The sequence below is a fragment of the Mauremys mutica genome, chromosome 1, assembly GCF_020497125.1.
Source record: "Mauremys mutica isolate MM-2020 ecotype Southern chromosome 1, ASM2049712v1, whole genome shotgun sequence".
NCBI classification, from domain to species: Eukaryota; Metazoa; Chordata; order Testudines; family Geoemydidae; genus Mauremys; species Mauremys mutica.
In genome coordinates this window covers 355,882,356-355,908,316 of record NC_059072.1, presented here as the reverse complement: position 1 = coordinate 355,908,316, position 25,961 = coordinate 355,882,356, and the positions used below count along the sequence as shown (strand labels likewise).

General features: G+C 59.5%; 1 protein-coding gene across 2 annotated transcripts in view; it reads left to right on the top strand.

Annotated features, from left to right (window-relative positions):
* PDE2A (phosphodiesterase 2A) overlaps window positions 1-25,961 on the top strand; it is a 360,750-nt gene that overhangs the window by 320,626 nt on the left and 14,163 nt on the right. For both annotated transcript variants that reach the window (XM_045022966.1, XM_045022975.1), the window contains 11 exons: window positions 1,004-1,072; window positions 9,612-9,742; window positions 10,879-10,990; window positions 16,972-17,011; window positions 19,042-19,105; window positions 19,973-20,051; window positions 20,473-20,650; window positions 22,631-22,743; window positions 23,424-23,501; window positions 24,020-24,142; window positions 24,703-24,773. In XM_045022966.1, coding sequence (XP_044878901.1) covers window positions 1,004-1,072; window positions 9,612-9,742; window positions 10,879-10,990; window positions 16,972-17,011; window positions 19,042-19,105; window positions 19,973-20,051; window positions 20,473-20,650; window positions 22,631-22,743; window positions 23,424-23,501; window positions 24,020-24,142; window positions 24,703-24,773 — 1,058 coding nt within the window. The remainder of the gene's footprint in view (window positions 1-1,003; window positions 1,073-9,611; window positions 9,743-10,878; window positions 10,991-16,971; window positions 17,012-19,041; window positions 19,106-19,972; window positions 20,052-20,472; window positions 20,651-22,630; window positions 22,744-23,423; window positions 23,502-24,019; window positions 24,143-24,702; window positions 24,774-25,961) is intronic.

Here is a 25,961-nt window from a genome sequence, read left to right as displayed (position 1 = left end):
CTCCGGAGAGGTTAATATGCGGCTCCTTGTACAGGCACCGACTCTGGGGCTGGAGCTACAGGCGCCAACTTTCCAATGTGCCGCGGGGGGGAGCTCACTGCTCAACCCCTGGCTCTGCCCCAGGCCCTGGGGAGCAGTCCAGAGCAGGGAGATGCTGTGGCACCGCCGGTGCGTGCCGCTCTGCCGGCTGGGAGCTCCTCACCCCGGTTAGAGGGCAGGCACTGACACGGCCTCTCACTGGCCCGGACTGCTCCCCAGAACATGACGCCGGGATGCGTCTGTTACCAAAGGTGAGACAAACCCAGCAGGCTTCTCCCAGCACAGCCGCCTTCAAGTGGAGCAGGATTGGCCATCAGCAGCTCCCCCCCACCCCGCCCCAATCATTAATCCAAAGCGAAGGGGGCCAGATTCGTCCCTGGTGAAACTTCGCTACCTGCCGTGGAGCTGCCAGGGATGTGACTGGCCCGGTGTGCGGGGAGACCGCTCGGCGGTGGATGAAAAAGGCCGTTGCAGCCGTATTGCAAGGGTAGGAATTGATGGGCACGGCTGAAGGGCACGGCCTGGACCGGGGGACTTTGGACAGCCCCTAGGCCGCAAGTCACTGGTTTGGCCGTGTCCCACATGCTGATCCCATCGAGCAGCTGCTTATGTGGCAGGAGGTTGGTGGGTCTCAGCCCGCTGCCCCATGGGCTGGGGTCCACGCCGCCATATTTCTGTAGTGGTCTGTGTGTGCTGTGGAGCTCAGTGGAGGGGCCAAGCTCTGGAAGGGCTTGGAGACTGAGATGTCCTCTCCCCATAAGCAGTGGCCCCCCAAGCCCTGCGTCTCCTCTCGCACCGCATCCACGGAGCTGGGTGGGGGAGCTGGGTGTGCCGCTGCTCCCGGAAGAGCCATTGGCCGCTGCACCCGGGCTCCTGTGTGACAAAACTTCACCCACGAGCCAACCTTCCTCTTCCTCGGCCCCCCGAGCGCACCGGCTCCTGACTCTCTTCTCTTTGCCTGCAGCTGACGTTTGGGCGCCTGGGGAAGGTGGTAGAGGAGAAGAAATCCATCACCCTACAGGACATCAGCGTGGTACGTCGCTGGGCTTGCCCCAGGCTCGGGCCCCGGGGGGAGAAGCCTGCCACGTGGCCACAATGGGAGCATGGGCATGCAGGCCTTGGGCGGACAAGGGGGAGATGTCCTCTTGGATGTCCCTCGGACGCTACTGAGGTGGGCCCGGTATTAACGCTGTGATGTCTGAGCACCATGGGTGCAGATGAGAGGGCCGAGCGTGTAGGAACTCCTGGCTCAGCTGCAGGCCAGTCTCCATAGCCAACCTCGTCCTCGCTCAATAGCTGATCGTGCACAGGTGCTCCGACACCAGGGTGATGGGCACAGTACCAAGAGCTGGATAGGCAGGCAGGGGCAGCGGCAGAACTTTCCCGTGCTGGCCTTAGCCACACAATAGTCATTTTGCAGAGCGCCGCTCGCTGCCTGGCCGTGGTTGCTGGGCTGTTCACGAACGTGCTGCTGCCAGGAGAGGCCAGTCCAAGGCCCTGGACTAGCTCTGTCACCGTCGGATTAGCTGACAGATGACTGGATGGAGGGGCACATGCCTGTTCCTCTCTTCTGTCTAAGGGCTCAGCAGAACCACAGCTGCGGCGAGATCGCCACCGAGCCTCACGTGTTGTTCTAGTGACACATCAGAGCAGTTCTCCCAACACCCTCCATGGGGCAGGTGTGTCAGGCGATCACCCGGGAAGTGTGACAGTCCTGGGGCCAGCTCTGCAGAGCACACTGTGCAGCTGCATCAGAGGGGTACATTTCCAGTGGGACACTCACATTTCTGAGTATCCCTGTCCTGCTCTAAGGGACTAAATGAATCAGCTGATGGGTGTGTGCACCACTGCCCTCTATTGGGTCAAATCAGAACTGCTCGGGTTTGTGTCATAGACCCCATTCAGCTAAGAGCTAAAGGAGAGTCTCTCTTAGCTCAAGTGTCAGGGGCAGGGGGTTGGGGATCTAAGCTGTGTCCCTGATGAGAAGTTTTGAGCAGTTGTGGTGTGCCTCAAAGCAACACCAGAGCAGTGCTAGGGGAACGTGGACTTGTTACGGAATTAACACCAGTATCCCACGGGCGGGGACACGATTTGCCAGAGGTGAAAGACTCAGTGGCAGACCTGGGCACAGATCCCAGGGAGTCCTGACTCTCAGTTCAGTGCCCATGGCTACCACTCTGAAACCTGGAGCAGGTGTGTTCCTAGTGGGGTCCCACAGGGATCGGTGCTTGGCTCTATGTTATTAAATATTTTTATCAATGACCTAGAGGAAAATATAAAATAATCATTGATAAAATTTGCACAGAAGTTGGGGGGCGTGAAATATTGAACAGGACAGGTCACTGATGCAGAGTGATCTGGGTCGCCTGGTAAGCAGGGTGCAAGCAAACCACGTACGTTTCAATATGACCAAATATAAAGTTATACGCCTAGGAACAAAGCATGCAGGCCACGCATACAGGGTGGGGGACTATATCCTGGGAATCAGGGACTCAAAACCACCCATTGGGGGTTGTGGTGAATAATCAGCTGAACAGGAGCTCCCAGTGCGATACTGAGGCCAGAGAGGTTGTTTGACCTCTGTGTTTGGTGCTGGTGCGACTGCTGTGGGAAGTTCTGGTGTCCGTAGTTCAAGATGGAAGTTGATGAATTGCAGAAGGTTTGGATCAGCGCCCCAGGAATAATTAAAAGATTGGAAAACCTGCCTGATCGCGAAATACTTAAGACACACAACCTACGTAGCTTATCAAAGAGAAGGTTAAGGGGTGACTTGACCACAGTTTATAAGTTACTCTGTGTGAGGTGGTGTCAGGAAATAAATCAGGGGAGACACGGCCGTCCGACCGATAGATGACTGGCACAAACAGACAACACAAGAGTGCTTTCACTTAATGCTAAACTTTACTTAGTCTCAAGCACTTACACACGTCCGCAACAAGTTAGTAAAACACCCCCAACCCTTGATAATTACCAAAGCTGAGTGTGGCTTTTGAGTGATACAGCGGCAGCCCGTATGCTGCTGGGGAACAGAAGATGCATCCAGAGGGAGAGGTTAGTCCTGAAATGAGTCCCACCTGTCTCAAGCTTTTTCCCCTTATTTATACATTAGTAATTAAAGAAACCTTGTTAAGTAAGCAGTTTCAAGCAAGAGGTTCCTTCTGCTTATTGATTAGCCAGGTGTGGGTCTTTCCAGAGCCTGCAGCCTTGAGACCTCAATAGACATTCCTGGGGCACATCCTACTCTTTGAAAACGCATGTATCAGCAATTTTAACACGATTCTTATCAGGAAGGACGAAGGACGTGGGGTCAAGCCGCCTTTTCGGTGGCACCCTAAATCCCCCTCCCCTCCTGCCTTGGTCAAGCTGAGACTGATGAATGGCCAATTTACAGCTTGCTGACTAGGCTGCCTTTAACAATAAGCCATAGTGGTTTCAGGCACTGTACTGGTTTGCCAAAGTCTCCCCATACAACTACACGGGGAACTGAAATAGGACAATGGGCTCTTCTGTCTACCAGCGAGAGATCTGACACGATCCACTGGCTGGAAGTTGAAGTCGAAGCCAGACAAATTCAGACTGGAAATAAGGTACCTTTTTAACAGTGAGGGCAATTAAGCACTGGAACAATTTGTGCCAGACATGGCCTCACTAGTCATTTTTTACTCAAGACGGGATGTTTTTCTGAAAGCTCTGCTCCAGTTCAGTCACAGCTCGTGGGCTTCGAAGCAGGAATTAATTCGGGGAAGTTGGCCTGTGTCATGCAGCAGGTCAGACTAGATGATCTCTAGATGGCTTTCTAATCTCTGAATGCTGGGGGGTGTCCTAGAGATGACCTGAAGGCTGAGCCGACAGCTCCACCAGAGGGAGGGGACGGGTCAGCGCGGGGGTGTGATCTGTCAGTCACGCGGGACAGCGCTGAGATCCATCTCTCATGCAGACATAGGCCCAGCCAGGTTCTGCAGACCTAGGGGGTTGGGGGCCAGGCCTGGCAGCAGCTGGAGCTAGGTGGATCCTCGTAGGTCATTTTCCCCACCTCTCGGTAACGCAGCGGGCAGTGATGACCGGCCGAGCCCGATCACAGCTGGATCCAGTAGGCAGCCGCACGCAGCACTAACGCAGCCGTTAGCCTGCCTGCCCGGCGGCTGGCAGAGAGCCCCGGCACTTCCCATGACGGGCTCTGATGGCACCTAATGTCTGTGTCGTTGTGGGAAAGAGCAGCTTCCCAGTCTGGTCATCATCCGTCCCATCTCCGCAGCTCACAGAAACCCAGCAGCCTCCCTGTGACGGTGCTGCCCATGGGAGCCAACTGAGGTCACTCAATTAGGGTGAACTGCAAACGGAACAGGGCAGACCAACCCCAGAAGCTGAGGGTTATTCCAATACTTACATTTACCAAACCAGCACAGAACAGCTTCTACAGCACCTCACTGGTTAGTTAGAAGTTCAAACAACGCAGTTCCCTTAAAGTGCCCAGCCCCAGGCCTCCATCCAAACACACCTGTCAGATATGATGATGATTCCTGAAAATCTTATCTCATCATATAAAAGAAAAGGTTCTTCCAACCCCAAAGGGTCAGCCACACGCCCAGGTCCAATTATAACTTAGATCTTACCCAAAATACACGCTATAGTCAATTCTTATTAACTAAGCTAAAATTTGTTAAAAAAGAAAAGAAAGAGCATGTTGGTTAAAAGATCAATATACAGACAGACTTGAATTCAATTCTTGAGGTTCAGATACACAGCAGGAATGAGCTTGTAGTTGCCAAAAGTCCTTTTAGAAATAGTCCATAGGTGATAGTCCAATGTCCATATTCAGGGTGACTCCAGTCAGTGACTGGGGATCTCAATCCTTATGGCTTAAGGTTCCCCCTCTTGAAACCCAAAGCAGATCTGAGATGAACCAGGATCATGTCCCAGGGTTTTTATACATTTCCAGCAGCCTTTTGGCCTGAGAAAACAATAGGCTTAACTCTCCTTCTCCCAAACATCCTGGCAATTAGCACAGAGTAATTTATCCATTAAACAGTTCAGATACAGGTTACCACAACCTTCAAAGGGACACATAGACAATAATACTATTTCCCTCAAGTATCTTCCTAAACGTTAATATTCCTTTTTTGATCTTTGAATCAAAGCTATAGCAATAGACAAGACTTGTTTGCTTACATCACAAGACCTGAGCAAACATCTCCCCTTGAGATCTCTAACAATGCCGACTCGCATTTCAAAGCTCTATTCATTTACAGATCTTCCTAACCAGTCCTCAAGGTTCACCCATGGGTCAGGTCAGTCTATGAGTTAATTAACTCTTTCTGGCCCTGCCACCTTCCAATGAAATATTATATTACACTCATAACATCACACTCTCCCAGTAGGAGCTGCTTCCAAACCCCGCCTTGCCGCGGTAGGGGATCTCCCTGCTGAAGAACCCTGGTTTGGTGTCCTGGCTCTAGGGACAAGTGAACCGAGTTTGATAGGTCTGAGCCTGTTCATCTCATTCTCGGGCTGAATGGTGCAGTGTGGCCAGAAGGCTCATCTCAGGGAGCCCAGGGCTGGAACAGCAGGGGGCTGCACGCTGGGATTGAGGTGCATCGGCAGAGCTGGGGTCGGGGGGAGCCCAGGGCTGGAACGGCCGGGGGCTGCACGCTGGGATTGAGGTGCATCGGCAGAGCTGAGGTGGGGGGGATCCCAGGGCTGGAACGGCGGGGGGCTGCAGGCTGGGATTGAGGTGCATCGGCAGAGCGGGGGCGGGGGGATCCCAGGGCTGGAACGGCGGGGGGCTGCAGGCTGGGACTGAGGTGCATCGGCAGAGCTGGGGTGGGGGGATCCCAGGACTGGAACGGCGGGGGGCTGCAGGCTGGGATTGAGGTGCATCGGCAGAGCGGGGCGTGGGGATGGGTAGCCCAGGGCTGGAACTGCAGGGGTGATCAGGAGGCCCCTGGTGCAATCCAGGAGTCCCGAGTGAGCAGCTTCTCCTCCTGCAGCGTCTCTGTGCTGGGGACAGAGGTTTGTTAGCGAACGCTCTGCTACCAGCCAAGGCCTGGGCTCGTGTGGCCGGAGCAGCAGCCGCTGGACACTGCTGTGGAGGAAATGCCCCGCTAGCTCCATGGAGAGCGATCAGAGCTGGGAATGGGTGTCGCGGTTCAGTGTGTGTGAGGGGTCAGCGTGGGGCCAGATCCAAATGTAGGGCTGGGCTGGGAGCAGATCCCTCAGTTCCTCCTGGAACGAACAATGCTGGAGTAGCTCAGCTCGAACAGTGCTGGATCTGAGCACCCAGGTGTCCGGACAGTGAACGGATCTTTAGTGGACCCTTTGTGCACGATCTTGGGGTCTCGTTTCCCCCTGTGAGAAATGGGGATGATGCTTATCTGCCTGGTGCTCAGATACTCCTGTGAAGGGGCCGTGCAAGTCCCTGTGCAGGCTCTGTCTGGATCACGCTAGGATGATAGATCTCTTGCACACAAGGGGCTGGTTGGTGTCACCGCTGCTGAGAAATAACAACAACTCCCCCAGAAGCCCTGCACTCACCTCCGAGCCGGCTGAGTGTCTGCCCCGGGCTCAGCTGCAGACGCTGCCCTGGCACGTGCTGCGGTCATGAGCCGGCGCGCAGGGTCAGGGAAGTTATTTATCTGTGCCGCCCGAGCAATCCATCACCTCCCCTTGGGTAGACAGGCAGTTCGAAAGCCTGAAGGGAGCGAAATAAGTGTAAATACGGTTTGGGATGGTGGAAGGACTGAGGTTGCTGCTTGGGAACCCGGCTGACAGGCTGCCTCCGGCTGCGTGAGAGGCGTTGGTGGCTGTCAGCCCAGTCACTAGTGGAAGAGCGCCCCCATTGCAAAAAACAGGGCTCTATTTAGAGTTTCTAGGCGGCAGTACAGGGCCTCTGACACACAGCCTAGCAGTTCTGATGCCATCCAGCAGAGGGCCCCTCTGGACTTAACCAGCTCATTGCATTACTGTGTTACCCTTCCTGTTCCTACTGTTGGGTTCTCTGTTTAATACACAAGGGCTTGGCGTGTTTGGTGTTATAAAGAATATAAACGAATATGGCCGTCCCCTCTGGGGCAGTGCCACTCACGCGCAGGGTGCCAGAGGCACGCTGCCTGGCAAGGCAGAGAGAAGCATTTTGTTCCTGCCCTGGCGAAGTGCCGGAGCTAAGGAATTACTCCCGAAAGGATAAACAGAAGAGCTGGGGAGCCCAGCAGCCGCAGCAGCAGCAAAGCGGTAAACAGCTGTTCAGACTGAGTCCGAGCAGTAAATCCGAGAGGCTTCTCATGGGCCCAGGAGCTCAGTGGTATGAACCTCCCAGGCCGAGCTTGCAGTCAGCAACCGGCTGTGGGGAGTCTCTCCAGCTGCCTCTCTCTCTGCTTCTCTTTCTCCTTGAGACGCTGTTTGTGACACCTCCACATCACGAGCTTCCCCCGTGGCAGCAGCATAGGGAACAGAGAGTGCCGCTCATCCCCGTGCCCCTGCCGCTCCGAGCCAGGATAGAGACGGGGATCAGAGAAAGCTGCTGCCTGACTGTTATCAGCGAGTGGCTGCTCAGCCATCGATGTGGAGTGAATTAATAATGTTAATACCCAGCTCTGGTACAGAGCACTGTCTTCCACAGACTGCAAAGGGCTTTAGTAGCATCATCGCTGTTTTATAGATGGGGAAACCGAGGCACAGAGCGGCAGGGTGACTTGCTGAAGGTGACCCAGCCAGCCAGTGTCCCCACTGCAGTTCTCTATCCACTAGGCCATGCTGCCTCCCAGTTAGGGCATCAGTTGGGGTTGCAAGCAGGTTTCAAGAACTCGTGACCCCTGGCCCTTTCCCTGTTGCTCATTGGGTGGGTGGCTGCAGCCGGATGGGGGAGACCCAGTCACACATGTACCCAGGGTGTTACCTTTGCTGGGTCTCACAGTGCCTAGGTCAGGGGTGGGCAAACTTTTTGACCCGAAGGCCAGATCGGGGGGGGTGAAACTGTATGGAGGGCCCAAGCCTCCCCAAACAGCTTGGCCCCCGGCCCCTCCCACTTCCCAGCCCCTGACTGCCCCCCTCAGAATTCCTGCCCCATCCAACCCCCCTGCTCCTTGTCCCCTGACCGCCCCCTCCCAGGACTCCCCCGCCCCTAACCGCCCCCCAGGACCCCCCCATCCAACCCCCCCCCCCGTTCCCCATCTCCTGACTGCCCCCCCAGAACCTCCGCCCCATCCAACCTCCCCCTGCTCCCTGTCCCCTGACTGCCCTGACCCCTAGCCACACCCCCACCCCCTTCCACGCCTATCCAACCCCCCAGTTCCCTGTCCCCAGACCGCCCCCTCCCAGGACTGCCCTGCCCCTAACCGCCCCCCAGGACCTCACCCCCTATCCAACCTCCCCCGTTCCCCGTCCCCTGACTGCCCCCCCAGAACCTCCGCCCCATCCAATCCCCTCTGCTTCCTGCCCCCTGACTGCTCCCCCAGAACCTCCACCCCATCCAACCCCCCTGCTCCCCGCCCCTTACCATGCCGCTCAGAGCAGCAGGAGCTCGCAGCCCCGCTGCCCCACCAGAGCCAGCCACACCGCCGCGCTGCCCAGCCGGAGCGGTGAGCCAGAGCATTGGTGGCACGGTGAGCTGAGGCTGCGGGGGAGGGGGAACAGCGGGGGAGGGGCCGGGGGTGAGCCTCCCCGGCCAGGAGCTCAAGGGTTGGGCCGGGCAGGAGGGTCCCACAGGCCAGATGTGACCCGTGGGCCGTAGTTTGCCCACCTCTGACCTAGATCCTGCGCCCTTTCTCTGGGTCTACATAACGCAGCCACGCTTCCGGGAGGGGGGACTCTGTCCTGGGAAGCACAAGCAGTGACTCTGAAAAAGATTTGGGGAGCGTGGCGGCTAATCAGCTGAACGTGAGCTGTGGCCTAACGGGCGAATGAGATGCTGGGATGCCTAAACCGGGGAGCAGAGAGGCGATTTGACCTCTGTGTTTGGCCCCGGTGCGACCGCGGCTGGAATCCGGGGTCCAGCTCTGGTGGCCACAATTCAAGGAGGATGTTGACAAATTAGAAAGGTTCAGAGAAGAGCCACGAGAATGATGAAACTTCTAGTGCTGGACTTAAAGAGCTCAATTGCTTTCGCTGAACAAAGAGAAGGCTAAATGGGGACTTGATAAGTCCATGAGTACTCACATGGGGAACAGATATTTAACGACGGGCTCTTCGGTCTGGCAGGGAAAGGTCTGACACGTTCCCACGGCTGGAAGTTGAAGCTAGACAAATTCGGGCTGGAAATGAGGGGGACATTTTGAACGCTGAGAGTAATTAACCACTGGAACAATTTCCCCAGGGTCGTGGTGGATTCTCACCACGGGACATATTTTAATCAAGACTGGATCTGCCCTGGGAGTTACTGTGGGGCAGTTCTGCGGCGTGTGTTATATAGGAGGGCAGACGGAGTGATCACAGTGGTCGCATCTGGCCACGAGGTCTATCTATAAATGTATTGCTCCGTGCCCGGTGCCCTCCCGAGCCCCACGTCCTGACCTCACCTTGGTCTGACCCTCCCCAGCCCCACGTCCTGACCTCACCCTGGTCTGATCTTCTCTCCCCAGGAGGAACACAAGCAGCTTCACAACATGCTGGGATTCGAGGTGACCTCCATGCTGTGCGTGCCGGTCATTAGCCAGGCCACCTCCCAGGTGGTAGCCTTAGCCTGCGCTTTCAACAAGCTGGGCGGAGAGAGGTGAGTCGGAGGCTCTTAGGGAGGCTGCTCCCGGGGCGCTGGCCCCGCGCTGACGCCAGCTCCGCTCCTTACGGTTGGGCCTTTGCGCAGAGCTGTGCGGACGGGGCACGGCTTACGGGTGAGGTCCGGAGCCCAAAGCAGAGCTGTGGCCCCAAGCACCTGGCAGGCTCCAGCCCTGGTCCCTCAGCATCGCGCTGTCACCTGGCTGCCGCACCATCTCTCCCTGCTTGTGCTGGTGGCCGGGGGGCTAGATCGCTGTGAGCCCAGCTGCCTGCAGAGGAGGGCTCCTGGCCGGGGGGCAGCTGGCGGTTTCAGGCTGCCTCTGCCACTCAGGCAGGGGGTCCTGGCAGGCCACCCTGGTCGCCAGCACGGTGGCGCGGCTCCTGCAGACTACAAGTCCCAGCATGCAGTGTGCTCCCGCGATGGGGGGCTGTGCCGCTGATCAGAGCCTTCAGCGTCCATGCCAGGTTTGGGCGCAGGCCGAGCCAGGCACCAGCTCCAGTTAAAGGCGCAGTAAAGCGTTCCCCTGCTCCACAGGCAGAGAAGCCCCCTCGCTGGGTAATTCATTCCTTGAACCTTGGATTCAGAGCTGAATAACAGCAACAGAGCAAAGCCCCGTCCTCACTGCTTGGTTGGCTGGCGGCGTGACCGGCTCTGCTCAGCCTTCGCCAGGCTGCCCCGAGCCCTCCTTCCCTGACCCCGCCGGTGCCCTGCCACCGTTTCATGGGCGAGGTCGGCACCGCCCGTTCAAGAGGGTTTTGGGAAGGGGACAGGAGCAGATGAGGGCAAATCCCGGCTGACCTGACCTGAGGCCTGATAGACTCACCCCCATCCTGCTGCGAGGTGGGTCAGTTGCCTCATTCCTGTCCTACAGCTGGGGAAACTGAGGCAGGGCAGTGATGGGCCCGGGGAGCTGGGCCTCGGAGCAGTGCATTGCAGTAGTCCAGGAGAGAGGAGGGGAATGCGCGGTGCACTGGGGGACAGCTGCCATGTCCTGCCCCAGAGGTGGCTGCATGTCAGTGAGGTGGATCTCCTCTGGACAGGCAGCACCGGCAGGCTCCCCGGCTGAGCAGCGCTGGCCGCAGGAGCCGCTGCGCGCCGTCCCTGTTCTGACCGTGCCGCTCTTCTCGCCTCAGCTACACGGAGGCCGACGAGCACAGAATCCAGCACTGCTTCTGCTACACCTCCACCGTCCTGACCAGCACGCTGGCCTTCCAGAAGGAGCAGAAACTGAAGTGCGAGTGCCAGGTAAGGGGGCAGCTCGCTCGGCCATTACGCACGGCTGCAGGATGTAACAGGCTGGGCCATGCAGCAGTGTGTCTGGGAGTGGGGGCAGCTGCCTACGTCCGCTTTTCGGTGGGGTTCAGGGGCTGGACTGACCGTCCGTGCTCCTCGGAGAGCCATGGGGCATCGAGTGGAGGTGCCGGGTCATCGCTGCAGAGGGAACGGGGCAGGACGGGCATTGGAGGGGGTTGAACCGGGCACCCACAGCAAGCTGCGCCCCAACCCTCAACCCCCTGCCAACATGGGGCCAGACCCCTGGGCTTTGAGCTCCACAGCGCAGGCCTCGACAACTTCAGCTAAGGGAGGAAACTCGGCTGGCTGGTAGCAGCAGTTGGCCGTTATCTGCCAGGTAGGCTGGCTCCTGGAGAGGCCTGCCATCCCGAGGAGGGGTCTCTGAAGCCAGAATCCCCTCGGGAAGAGCGTGCGAGGAGGGAAGGCCCCCTCTTCCGGAGGCCAGAGCGGAGAGCAGGTCACTGCTGTTGGGAGGATGTTTCACAGGTCTCCGGGTAAACTCAGAGCTGATTATCCTGTAGGCCAGGAAAGGCAGGTCCAGTCCCACACATTTTGGGGGGGGATCCCCATCCCCAGATCAGGAGCTTCCCGTGTCTGGCCATGTGGGGTTACCTGCGTGTGTACCCCAGTTATCTGTACACTTTCCTTGGCCACAGCTAAGCACCTTGCCGGCACGGACGGGTTAAAGTTCTACCTGTGAGGCAGAGAAGCCTCGGCCCCAGGTCCCAGCTGGGGGGACTGAGGATGAAGCGACAGTGCATCCAGGGTAGAGCCAGGAGCTGCCCCCAGAGCTCAAGTCTGATCCTAAACCGCAAGGGAATCCAGCCCCTCAGCACCTGTCTGACCCACCCCCTCTGCCCTGCCCCCTGGCCGGGTCTCTGGGCTGTGCCAGGCCACGTTGTGCTTTCCTCTGCTAGTGTCACCCTTCCCATCCGGATCCATCCAGGCTGGGGTTGCCAACTTTCCCCCCGCCCGCCCCTTCTCCGAGGCCCCGTCCCTGCTCACCCTGATCCCCTCCCTCCACCACTCGCTCATTTTCACTGGGCTGGGGCAGGTGGTTGGGGTGTGGGAGGGGTTGAGGGCTCCAGCTGGGGGTGTGGGCTCTGAGGTGGGGCCTGGGATGAGGGGTTTGGGCTGGGGCAGGGGGTTGGGGCACAGGAGGGGATGAGGGGCACGGGCTCTGAGTGATGCTTGCCTCAGGTGGCTCCTGGAAGTGGCATCCCATCTCTCCAGCTCCTAAGCGAAGGGGCAGCCAGAGGGCTTTGTGTGCTGCTCCCCCAGCTCCCATTGGCCGCAGTTCCCAGCCAATGGGAGCTGCGGAGCCGGCTCTCGGGGCGGGGACAGTGCATGGAGCCCCCGTGGCTGCCCCTATGCTTAGGAGCCAGAGGGACATGCTGGGCGCTTCTGGGAGCCATGTGGAGCCAGGCAGGGAGCCTGCGAGCTCCACACCAACCAGATTTTTAATGGCCCGGTCAGCAGTGCTGACTAGCACTGCCAGCGTCCCTATTCGACTGGGCATTCCAGTTGAAAACTGGACACCTGGCAACCCTAGCCCCAGACAGGCTCATCAGCTCCGTCCCGGCTCGGTGCCAGATAGAAATGAGTCAGTTCCACTCTCTGCAGCCCTCCCACCCCTCCCTCGTCATGGTGCCCATCACACCGCTAATTATATAGCCTGTCAGTCAGCCCCCAAGCCCGCCACGGCCGCTGCTCTGACGGCTCTAAGCAGGCCGGGACGGGCGAGCTCAGGAGCCCACGCTGCCATGCTTGGCTAAATGGGACATGTGGATCTGGATCGCTAATGCCCTGGGAGGTGACCCAGAGCTGGTAGGGGGAGGCCGGCCGGCAGGAGCTTCGCTCCACCCACAGGGATGCAGAGAACATGGGGGATGCCCTGCCAGCACCACTGGGGTATGTTCACAATGGCTCACTGGCCACGTGCCGGGGATGCGGGCACCGTGGTCCCCTGTAGCGTCCTGCGCGGGCAGTAAAACACAGACCTTGGACAACATGAGCTAGAGGAGAATCTCCTTTTCTTACTGGGGGTGGGGGGCTTAGCCCTCTGCTCAGGACCCCACCCATTAGAGTGTGACCCGTCCTAGCCACAGCAACAGTGGTGAATACACACTTCAGCACCACCCAGCATGGGGCATGCGCACATAGGCACCATCCAGTAGGGAGCAGCGGTCCCTACGCACATTGGCACCATCCAGCAGGGAGCAGCGGTCCCTACGCACGTCGGCACCACCCAGCGGGGGCAGCGGTCCATACACATGTCGGCATCATCCAACAGGGAGCAGCGGTCCCTACGCACGTCAGCACCATCCAGCAGGGGGCAGCGGTTCATATGCACGTCGGCACCATCCTGCAGGGGGCAGCGGTCCATACGCACATCGGCACCATCCAGCAGGGGGCAGCGGTCCATACGCACGTCGGCACCATCCAACGGGGAGCAGCGGTCCCTACGCACGTCGGCACCATCCAGCGGGGGGCAGCCGTCCATATGCACGTCGGCACCATCCAGCGGGGGCAGCGGTCCATACACACATCAGCACCACCCAGCGGGGGCAGCGGTCCATACGCACATCGGCACCATCCAGCAGGGGGCAGCGGTCCATACGCACGTCGGCACCATCCAGCAGGGGGCAGCGGTCCATATGCACGTTGGCACCATCCAGCAGGGGGCAGCGGTTCATACGCACGTCAGCACCACCCAGCGGGGGCAGCGGTCCCTACGCACGTCGGCACCATCCAGCAGGGGGCAGCGGTTCATACGCACGTCGGCACCATCCAGCAGGGGGCAGCGGTTCATACGCACGTCGGCACCATCCAGCAGGGAGCAGCGGTCCCTACGCACATTGGCACCATCCAGCGGGGGCAGTGGTCCATACGCACATCGGCACCATCCAGCGGGGAGCAGCGGTCCCTACGCACGTCGGCACCATCCAGCAGGGGGCAGCGGTCTATACGCACATTGGCACCATCCAGCGGGGAGCAGCGGTCCCTACGCACGTCGGCACCATCCAGCAGGGGGCAGCGGTCCCTACGCACGTCGGCACCATCCAGCAGGGGGCAGCGGTCCCTACGCACGTCGGCACCATCCAGCAGGGGGCAGCGGGCCATACGCACATCGGCACCATCCAGCAGGGGGCAGCGGTCCATACGCACATCGGCACCATCCAGCAGGGGGCAGCGGTCCCTACGCACGTCGGCACCACCCAGTGGGGGGCAGCCGTCCATACACACATCAGCAGGGCTGATTCCGTATCAGCGTCCCACAAGACTAAAGCTGCCTAGTTGCCCCGAAGCATCTGGCCATGTGACATTAGTGCCAAGCTGCTTTGCCAGCGTCGCCCCATTTCCACAGAGAGGCAGAGCTGCACACGCTGACTATTGGAAGGGCTCGGAGCTAGTGCTTAGACGGGCCCAAGTCCTTTCAGGCACCACCCTCTTTGGGTGTTAGGGGGAGTGAAGTGAGGAGAAGGAGGTGTCTGCTTGGAGCAGATCCAAGGAACAGCAGTGCCAACCAGCCCAAATCAAACTGGCTCCCCACTGTGCCAGGCGCTGTTTGGACACATTGTAAGAGACAGTCCCTGCCCTCGGGAGCTGACTGTGTAGACAAGACACAATCGTCAGCCGCGGTTTACAGATGGGAAACTGAGGCACAGCAATAAAGTGACTCGTCTCTGGTCAGTAGCAGGGCGAGGGATTAAACCCAGATCTTTGGAGACCTTGTCCAGTGCCTTAAATGGGAAGCAGGCACTTATGGAGGCAGATTATGTAGCGAGCGCCCGGCGCCAGCCATTACACAGAGTGACCGGTGCAGGGGCATGCTTGCCAGGATGCAGTTGCTTCTCTCCCATCTCAGCAGGCACCTAAAGGGAGGATTTAACTAGTGTTCATTCTTCCGCCTTTGTTCAGAGGTGTTTAATAATAACACTGGCCCCCGGTGATGCCTGGGCAGAGAGATGGCGCTGCCCCAGAATGCGACGGGAGGGGGCTGGGTTAGGGTCTCAGTTTGGCTGGTGCTGGGGAGTGGCCACTCATCCCCATGTGTAACAGACTTCCAAAGCTGGGGTTCTAGGAGGGTAACGGACTGTGTGTGTAACGCTGACCCCTAGTGGCTGGTCAGGAACTTTTTGCTAAACTGTTTTTTTCATTGAACGATGCTCGAAACCGTTCAGGAAACCGGGTCCGTGTTGGCGAATCTCCCGGCTGGCAACAAGTTTGGGGGAAAAAATTCTGAAATTGTCAAAATGTTTTGTTTCCACATTTTCAAAGCCAAACGGTCCAGTTGCCCGGCTTTCTGCTTCGACATTGGAGCTCATTCGACTGAGAAAAGGTTAAAGAGGAAACCATTGCAATCCAAAGGCAATGGTTCCTTCCAACTGAGCGAAAGGAACCGCCGGGATTGGCCGAAGCCGAAACATTTTTGGTGTTTTGATTTGCAAAAATGTTTGAATCTGACTTTTTGTCCACAGTCAAGTGAAAACTTGCAAACTCTGGAAAATATTTCCAGGCTGGGAAAACTGTTTCCCACCCCGTTCTGCACCCGCCCTGCTTCCCAGGGGCTTGGATATGCTGCTGCTCAGGGTTAGTCAACACACCCAGGCACCCTCGTGCATGCACACATGAGTGCTGGGTCACATGCACGTACACACCTCACACTATTGCATGCAATAGCATCTGGCTGCACGCGCATCCGCTGGCACACCCAGGCGTACACTGGCACGCCGGTGGTGACACACTCCCTTGCACAGGAGGATACCCTCGTGTGTTTGCACACTGACACACCTGGGATCTCACACAGTCACACGGGCTGGTATTGGTTACCCCCCGTGCAGTCGCTTGCACACGCTGATGCATTCTCCTTCGCACGCTCAGCCAGGCCGACCCATGCTGACTCCTTGACAGCGTCAGATGTGGCTTGCTGCGAACCCCCCACCACACCGTCTCACACTCCAAGGGTTGTGGGCCTCTCCTTCAGCCTTGTGCTCGGGGCACCCTCCGGTGGCGCTATGGGGCGTAGCCTCGGCATTGTACTGGGGACCAGGAAATAACTTCACCTGTTGGGCCTAATGGCTGACAGAGGCAAAGTCTCGTCCAGAGAGGAATTGATTCCTGCCTTGAGGGATGGCCGCTGCTCCCAGGGCAAGGGGTGGGGGCGGGGTGTGTGTGTGTGTGAGGGGGGAATTCATGGGAGGCCAGAGATGTTTAGAAACCATTTGATGGTATTAATGGGGGCTGCGGGGGGAACCAACCCACCAATAGAGCAGGGTTGGGGTTAAAGCAGTGACTTCCCTCACCAGCAGGACACAAAGCTTGTCCCCCTTGGACAGGGTCTCTGTCCCGTCACCTGCACGTCATCCTGCCCTCCTCTCCCCTAGTCCCAAGGAGCATTTCTCTTGTACTCCCTGGAATGCCCTGTGGGGGAGGTGGTGTGGCCTAGTGGCTAGATCACTGGATGGGAGTGCGGGGTCAGGATACCTGGGTTCCATTTCTAGCGTTGCCACTGTTCCCTCTCTGTGCCTCAGTTTCCCCTCCCGCCCTTTGTGTAGACTGTAAGCTCCCTGGGGCAGGGACTGGCTCTCGCTCTGTGTACGTGCAGCACCTAGCGCGGTAGGGCCCTGATCTCTGCTGCTATCTGGGGGTGATCCTGCTCGTCGGGGCTCTCAGTACACCCAGCGCTCAGGCCTCTCCCTGTCTGTGTTCCTGCTGCCGATCGCCATCCGTCCCTCCCTTGTGGGAGATAATGAGGGCTAATTAGGCAGAAACGTGGGGATTTATAGCAGACTGCGGAGGTCACAGGCAGGAAGGCGGAAATGAGCTTTGGCTGGTGACTGGTCTTGAGCCCGGGGTGGGGGAGAGGAGCGGCCTTGTCTAATTAACTCCAGTAACGAACTCAGATAACCAGCTTTCCCTTCCCCCCACAGGCACTCCTGCAAGTGGCTAAGAACCTGTTTACGCACTTGGGTAAGTGGCTTTTTCTGTTCCTACAGGCACTGTACTGCTAGCGCCCGACTCACTGACGGGCCGCCTGGGCGTTCGTCGCAAGGTCTGTGCATTCAGCCAGCCCAGGTTTGGTGGGGCCAGGCTGGGGGCCGCTGGGAAGCCACATTCCTATGGCAAATCCACAGCAGCCTCTCTGCATGCATCACACAGCGAGGGCTGACAGCTCCCAAATACGGCTCATGAGCTAACGGAGCAGCTGTAGCTGGTAGCAATGGTCCGTCCTTATCCTCTCGGCAGAGCAGTCACTAGAGGGCAGCATCTCTCGTTCACACACACACACACATGTGTCACCCTGTACACACACACACACACACACACACACACACCACCCCCCCCACACAGATCCCCCTGTACACCCCCCCCACATCATCCTGTACACACACACACACACACAGATCTCCCTGTACACACACACACACACACACACACACACACACACACAGATCTCCCTGTACACACACACACACACACACACACACACACAGATCCCCCTGTACACACACACACACACACACACACACACACACACAGATCCCCCTGTACACACACACACACACACACAGAGATCCCCCTGTACACACACACACACACACACACAGATCCCCCTGTACACACACACACACACACACAGATCGCCCTGAACACACACACACACACACACACACACACACACACACACAGATCCCCCTGTACACACACACACACACACACACACACACAGATCCTCCTGTACACCCCCCCCACACACATCATCCTGTACACACGCACACACACACACACACACACACATCCCCCTGTACACACACACACACAGATCTCCCTGTACACACACACACATACACACACACACATCCTCCTGTACACACACACTCACCTGACACCGGGGCAGCGTGTCCAGCTGGGAGGACTCTGCGTAGGCTGCCCTGGGAGGAGTTCAGCCCTGTCTCTGTGTCACTAGCCCCACCGCAGCATTAAACATCCGGGGAGGCGAGGGTCGGCTCTGCCCTGCTCCTGACTGCACGGCCAGCCCCAAGCTCTGCAACGGGCTGGAGGCGCTGGCCACCGCCTCTGTGCTTCACCAATCAGGCCTGATTCCCATCGTAACGAAGGGCAGGGTGAAGGCAGAAGTGCCCGGTCACAGGCTAGTGTCTAACCATTAGGCCTCCAGCTAGTTAGCTGCTTTGCAGGCTGGCGTCCTCCCCTCCCCCCAGCCCTCGCACGGCTGCCCCCAGTTGGCTGTGTGCTCCCAGACATCCTCACTCAGCTCCTCTCCGAGGCCGGTGGGACCCGCAGGCGGTGGAGATAAGGCCGAGCCGGATTGCCACGCGCACACGCTCCCACAAAGAGCAGGGCTTGCTGGAGCGGCCCATACCCGGCCCCCAGAGCCAGCTCCGGCAGAGACACCAGCCGTGTGAGGCTGTGATAAATGACTGCCCGGCAGCCGGGCCTGGGCAAAGCCTGCCGGGGCGCTTGGCCGGGGAGGGCTGGCAGCACCTAGTGCTCCTCTGGCCCTTGCACCATTTATGTGGCACCTCCTTCATCCCCCGAGCATCTCGCCAAGCCTCCCAGCCTGCCTGCAGAGTAAGTAAGAGGCACTGTCCCTGGTACCAATGGGGAAACTGAGGCACAGGGCGGGGAAGTGACTCGCTGTGGAGGGAGCTGGCACTGGGGCTGGGATTAGAACCATGACATGTTCAGACTACAGAGCTGCAGCTTGGCATCCTCACAATGGGCTCGGGTATGGGGCAGGACCTTGGACTAACCCCATAGCTCCTGCTTTGGGGTGTCACACCCATGCGCCACAACCTGAGGCCACCAGCTCTGGTCACGGAGCCGTCCCTTGGAGAGGCCTCTTGCTCAGCGTCAGGGGGCTCCGGCCTACAGGGGTGAGAGGCTCTGTGTCCCCTCGCCGGTCCCCAGAGTCGCCCTGCCCCTGCCCGCCCTGCCTGGGCCTGGTCTGAGTTGCCAAACCATCTGCTTCTCCCCCGCAGACGACGTGTCAGTGCTGCTCCAGGAGATCATCACGGAAGCCCGGAATCTCAGCAACGCCGAAATGTGAGTGAGCGGCTGCTCTGTGTATATGTCCTGGGGACTGGAGTTAAGGTTTCATGGCCTGCGGGGCAGAGTTAAGGTTACATGGCCCAGGGGGGCACAGTTAAGGTTACACACTTCCAATCTTAATTTTCTCCTTCTCAGGTGTCTGCATTTGTAAATATAACGGGAAGTGGAGTTTAACTGTATTAATTTCCCAGTTCCTTTTGAGTGCAGAGGGCTAGATCATCCCCTATCCATGAGAAAAGCCACAGGAAGGGACCAGGATAGAGGAATATGCCACCCATATAGGGTTGCCAATTTTGTTTGGATGTTTTCCTGGAGGTTTAATCACATGACATAATCTTTAATTAAAGATTAAGGTTTAATTCCTGGAGACTCCCGGTCAATCCTGGAGGGTTGGCAACCCTACACAATGCAGCTGTTGGCAAACCAGCTAATTTTATCCAACACGGCCTCAATGCACCACTGAAATGCAGCCACCTCTGGGGTGGAATGTGGCAGCTGCTGCTCAGTGCCCAACAGCACTGTGTAGTTTAGGACAGGAGGTGAAGAACACCTTGCGCAGAAGGGAAACTGAGGAAAGCTGACTGTTGTTACCCAGCTGGAATGTAGCCAGGACTGCGGCGCTAACAGCCCATGCCACAGGATCACCAGTGACCACAGAGGCTGGGATCAAGGGAATCCCTAGTCTCATGGTGGGGCATTGGGTCAATGAATCCAAAGGGGAGATGTGCTAGCCAGAGGCCGTGGGCCTGGTCCGAAGCTGAGGGAAGTCAATGGGAGCTGTTCCGCTGCCCTCCATGGGCTTTGCCCCGGGACTGGACGGTGCTGTGGAGATCTGGCTGAGCGGCTGGTTGTCTCTTGCAGATGCTCCGTTTTCCTGCTGGACACGTTCAGCCATGAGCTGGTGGCCAAGGTGTTTGACGGGGGTGTGGTGGATGACGAGGTAAGCCCTCCCGGGAGGGCCTGGGGCTCGCCAGCAGAGGGAGCTGCGGGCGGTAGCGTAGGCAGGCCTGGGAGGACGGAGCGGCCCCAAGGACGAGGTGAGGCCAAGGGGGTCAGCTGGAGCCACCCGCTCCAGACCAGGGATGGCGGGTCATGAGGAGGAGAGCGGTCTCCATGCTCGGGCCGGAGGCCAGGCCGGGAGCACTGCTGCATGAGGGCCGGGAGATAGCGACTCCGCCGGGACAGGGAGGCTGGGTGGAGGCTGGAGACGGAGGTGGCGAGGGGCAGGGTGCAAGGTAGGGAGATGGGGCCGAATCCCAGGAGATGGGGATGGGAGGGGGTTCCCTGAGCCCCGGGAGGATGGGGGATTGGATGGAGATGGGCAGCATGGGGCCAACATCTCGGTCAATCCCGTCCCTCAGAGCTACGAAATCCGCATCCCAGCGGATCAGGGCATCGCAGGTCACGTGGCAACGACGGGGAAGATCCTCAACATCAAAGATGCCTATTCCCACCCGCTCTTCTACCGGGGGGTGGACGACAGCACCGGCTTCCGGACCCGAAACATCCTGTGCTTCCCCATCAAGAACGAGAGCCATGGTGAGGCCCCGGGCAGCGTTGGGCATTGGGGTGCAGCTCCCCGGGCACTGCCAGGGCATGCGGGCATTGGGCAAAGCACTCCCTCGATGCCGCATCCCTAGAGGCCACCCAAGGGCAAAGACCCATCAGATCCCGGCTTGGTCGCCAGGACGTAGTTCCTGACCGTGTGTTCTCCTAGAGCAGCGTTCCTCAAGCTGGGATCAGTCGGAGGCCCCTGTGCAGCCGACGCCTCCGTGTCTCCAGCTGCCTCCGCCAGCCTCCTGACTCCTCATTCCCAAGAGGAGCCTGGCGACGGGTCAGAGCAGCTGGAGACAAAGGGAAGGAGAGAAGGTCGAGAAGCAGCCTCTGTATTAATTCGCTGCCGGTGCTGAGGATGAGGGACCCCCCACTCTAGTGGTGGTAGCAGGACCCCTATGGCCTGCTCGCGGCACTGCGATCTTGGACAAGGCACGTGACAGCTCCGTGCCTCAGTTTCCCCACTCCTCAGATAACGAGCATGGAACTGACCCTTGTCACGGGGCGGGCCGTGAGAAGGGAGGAGTGAAGTTAAATTGCTCTGAGTCTTGTCTGAGTGCCGCGCGCATTGGAGACCCCAGCCCTTCCCCGGGAAGACAGTCCCGCACCCCGAAGGTTGGATGGAGCCTGATGCTCAGCCCATTGTACCTGGGCAGCAGGGTGAGCTCATGGCTAATGCACAGGGCTGGGATTCAAGCGGGTCTGTTACCAACCCACTGCAAGTCCCTTGGCAAACCACTCAGCTGGTGCCTCAGTTTCCCTACCTGCCAGAACCTCTGGGCCTGATCTCCAGTGGGTGGTAACTGGCAAATCTCTATGGACATCAGCAGAGCTACGCCGCATCACACCAGCTGAGGTTCTGGCCCATGTCTGTGGAGCCATCTTACCGGGAACTTACTTGTTGGGCTTAACTAAGTGCTTTGAGATCCCCAGCTGGGAGGAGCCCCAGAACGTGGGTTTGGTGGTGCTTGGGAGTCCCCTGGCACCGCTCAGACGCTTGTGGACACACGTGTCCCCAGGAGAAGCCCAGCCGCTGCTCCTTCGTGGGGTGTCACGTTGATAAGTGACCCCCGGCGCCATGCACTGAACTTCTGCCCTTCGCCGAACGAAACCACTCGGCCTTGCGCTCCCGGCCACAGGGCTTCCTGCCTGGCACCGTGCACTGGCCCGGCCCGGCAGTGACAATCACCGGGGGGCGAGTGGCAGCCCCCACGATAACACCCTCCATCCCCCGCTGCAGTGGGATCACACTCTGGCCCTCCTGTGAGCGGCCAGGCGGCCTCGGCCCTTCCCCTGTGGGACCGGAGGGCAGCACGGGCTGCCCTCGGGTCTCTGTGATATTGGTGAGTCAAACCACCCAGCGTGAGCGGCCTGGACGCTGCCGTTAAACACCCCCCACCGGTACTGCCAGCAGCTGGTCAGTCCCTGCTGCCTCCCCCCCGGGTCCTGCTATCCCCACACCTGGGGCATGTCGCCCTCTAGTGCCAGCCCCCCTATGGCAGCCTGGGGCTGGCTGGGCGGTGTGGGGGAGGCAGGTTCTGAAGCTCCCCAGTTCAATCCCGGCAGGTCCTAGGTTCGATCCCTGCTGGCGGCCGCAGAGTGTCCGCAAGCAGCCATGGGGAGCGAATCCTCAGGGCAGGCAGTGGCGCTCCCCACTCAATTTCCACCCCCCCCAACCCGGTTTGCTTAACCCCTTGCTGGCCTCCCCACCAACCCCTGTATAACGCACCGTGCCCCACCCAGGGACACACCCTCTGGCTTCACGCAGGGCTTTGACCTTTCCTCCCAGCTCAGCTTGCTCACTCAGTGCTGGGGATTGTGGGTCGCTGGAGCACGAGGTGGGAGGGACGGGCTCCCCCTGTCCCAGCCCCACCCCCCCGGGCAGACCCATGCCGGGAGTCCAGGGCGGCCGGGTTCCCCTGTGCGTTGTCACGTCGGGGCACTGGGCTCTCGCTGCTCTTCCAGAGGTCATCGGGGTGGCGGAGCTGGTCAACAAGATCAACGGGCCTTGGTTCAGCAAGTTCGACGAGGACCTGGCCACGGCTTTCTCCATCTACTGCGGGATCAGCATCGCCCACGTAAGCAGGGGGGGGCTGCCCCATGTGGGTGGGTCCAGCGCCCGGGGGAGGAGGGGTGGATTCCCTTGCCAGATTCTCAGTGGCTCTGGCACAGGCCCAGCCTTTGAAACTGCCAAGGTCCCCAAGTCTTTCGCTGGAGAGAGCTGGATGCAGCGGGCTGGGGAAGGCTGGGGACCCAGCGACCTCCCCAGCAGTGTCTGCTCCCCCCGAACCCTGACGTCTGCAGACCGCCTGCCCTCTATGGTGCTTTCCAGGCTGCTGTCTCAGCACAGAGCGGGGTTAGCCTGGGTTCAGCCTCCCTAACTTCTCCCTGTCCCAAGCTGTTGTGTGGCTGCACACTGTCGGGTTCCACCCCAGAGGCAGCTGCATTTCAGCTGTACATGGAGAGGGGAGCGTAGTTACAGGTGACAAGCGGAGCCTTAAGTAACGCTGGGTCATCGGTGAATCTTCTCGCCTCCCGGCACCCTAGGAGAGGTGGACGGTGATGCCCGGCCATGTGTGCGTGAGTTCAGGTCAGGGGAGCGGGCGGGGCCTTAGGCCTAAGGAGATTGAAGGGCTTGAGGTCCTGGAAAGACTCGTGCTGAGCGCATGGGACAGGGGCTGAGGCCTCGGACGAGCCAAGGGCAGCAGGATCCCATCCACCCGGGGCTCTGACCTCCCTCTCCGTCCCTCCCCTCCAGTCGCTGCTCTACAAGAAGGTCCACGAAGCCCAGTACCGAAGCCACGTGGCCAACGAAATGATGATGTACCACATGAAGGTCAGGGGGTGGGGGGGCTCCCCAGGGAGGGGGGACGTGGGGGTTGTCGCGTCCCTGGAGCCGTACCGAGCCGTGGGTGAGGATGGGTGACGTCGTGGGTGTCTGGCTCATCTTCCTTCTAGTTCCCCCCGGAGGGGCCAGTCTGCGCTCCATGCTCCCATGCTCCACCCCAGAGCTGGCTGCATTTTAAGGGCAAACTCTAAATTTGCCCCAGTGTAACCGGGTCACAGCCTCTGACTACCCCGATGGGTCAGCAGCGCACTGACTACCCCGATGGCACTAACTGGCCCCCACAGAGAGGCCAAGGGCAGCATGGGCCATGGTGCGGGAACCCCTCTTGCCTCCGGGTCAGATCATAGCGCCAGCCCGGCCACTGCCCAGGCTGTACCTGGCGGACAGAGGAGCCCAGCACGGGGCTGTCGTGCCCGGCTGAACGCGACCTGCATCTGCAGCTCCTCCGCCAGGCCCCGGCTTTGGCCCCCCGGCGCTAACGGCCCATCCTGGGGCTCCCCTTGCAGGTCTCAGATGAGGAATACAAAAAGCTGCTCAGCGACGGGATCTGCCCCGTGGAAAGCATCGACTATCGCTTCGCCGATTTCACCTACACGCCGCGCTCGCTGCCCGAGGACGACACGCCCATGGTCAGTGCCCCCGGGGCCGGCGGCTAGGGTCCTGCACGTCCCCGAGAGGGGGATGAGATGGGGTTAGGGGCTAGCGTAGGGTGCCTGAGGTGTGGGTCTGCCACGGCCTGCATGGGCGGATCACTCTGTGCCTCCAGTGTCTGTAGCCCTGTCCTGCCTCCGAGGGGTGCTAGGAGAAATCCAGGAGGTGTCCAGTGCTCCGGTGATGGGCTCTAAGTAGGTACCGGAGGCAGCCTGGGCTAGGATCCGGCCCTGGCTTGGGGCGTCTGTCCGCCAAGGAGCTGCATTCGCCTTTATTTAACACGCGTGCCCCGCGCTCCAATCCCACTTTGGGTCCGAGGCGCAGATACAATTTCCCGGCATCACTGGCTGCCCCCGTGCCCACGTCAGCGCCAGCTTGGGGCAGAGTTTGTGCGTATGTGACTCCTGCCCGCAAGGAACGCTGAGAGGGGTGCGGGGGGTCTCTCCATTCCCAGCCTGGCCTCCTCAGCGCCAGCCCCCTGCCAGGCGCGCCAGGGAGCAGCCGCTCAGCCAGCTCTCCGCTCCCTTTCCCTCCGCAGGCCATCCTGAGCATGCTGCAGGACATGAACTTCATTAACAACTACAAAATGGATCGCCAGACGCTAGCCAGGTGGGCTCGCTCGCTGCTCGGCGCGGGGGCTCGGCTGCTCTGGGCGCCCAGCGTCCGGGGCCAGGGGGAGGTTGTGGCCAGCAGGGGGCGCTCTTGCCCAGCACTTCGGTACCAGGTATAAGGGCTGGAGCTGGCGAAGAGGAAATACCCGGTTGCAGACACCGTGTTGTGCAGCCGCAGGGCGTTCGGCCCAGCAGGTACAGCTCGGCGGGCGTAAGGGTGTTACGGAGACCGGGGGGTCGTCAGGGTGGGGCAGAGCAAAGCACCTGCATGCAGCTGGCTCAGTGCAGGTAACGAATACTGGTGGGGCGGGGGCTGGGAGCTCGGATTCCTGGGTTCTCTTCCTGGCCCTGGCACATCACTCTGCCCAGCTGTACAGTGAGGCCAAGGATCCTGACCTGTCTCCCCGGGACACTGGGAGGCTTAGTGGAGTGGTGTGCGTGCTGTGCTTTGAGATCCTCGGCTGGGAAGGGGGTGGAGCAGGGCAGGGGGGACAGGAGGAGGCTGGCAGCCCACAGACTAGCAAGCACTGGTAGCCCCCGGCCAAAGGAGTCAGGGCCAGGAAGTAACAGAGTGTGGCCCTGTGTAAACACAGCCTCCCCGTCCGGCTCATGCTCCCAGCTGAGCCCATGCACGCTCACAGGTGCACGGACACACAGATCCGTGCACGCTCACAGCTGCTCAGACACACAGATCCACGCACGCTCACAGGTGCACGGACACAGAGATCCACACACGCTCACAGGTGCACGGACACACAGATCCACGCACGCTCACAGGTGCATGGACACACAGATCCGTGCACACTCACAGGTGCTCAGACACACAGATCCACGCACGCTCACAGGTGCACGGACACAGAGATCCACGCACATGTCTGCGCACACTCACAGGTACACGGACACACAGATCCATGCACGCTCACAGGTGCTCAGACACACAGATCCACACATGCTCACAGGTGCTCAGACACACAGATCTGTGCACACTCACAGGTGCACGGACACAGAGATCCACGCACATGTCTGCGCACACTCACAGGTACACGGACACACAGATCCGTGCATGCTCACAGTTGCACGGACACACAGATCCATGCACGCTCACAGGTGCTCAGACACACAGATCCACACATGCTCACAGGTGCTCAGACACACAGATCTGTGCACGCTCACAGTTGCATGGACA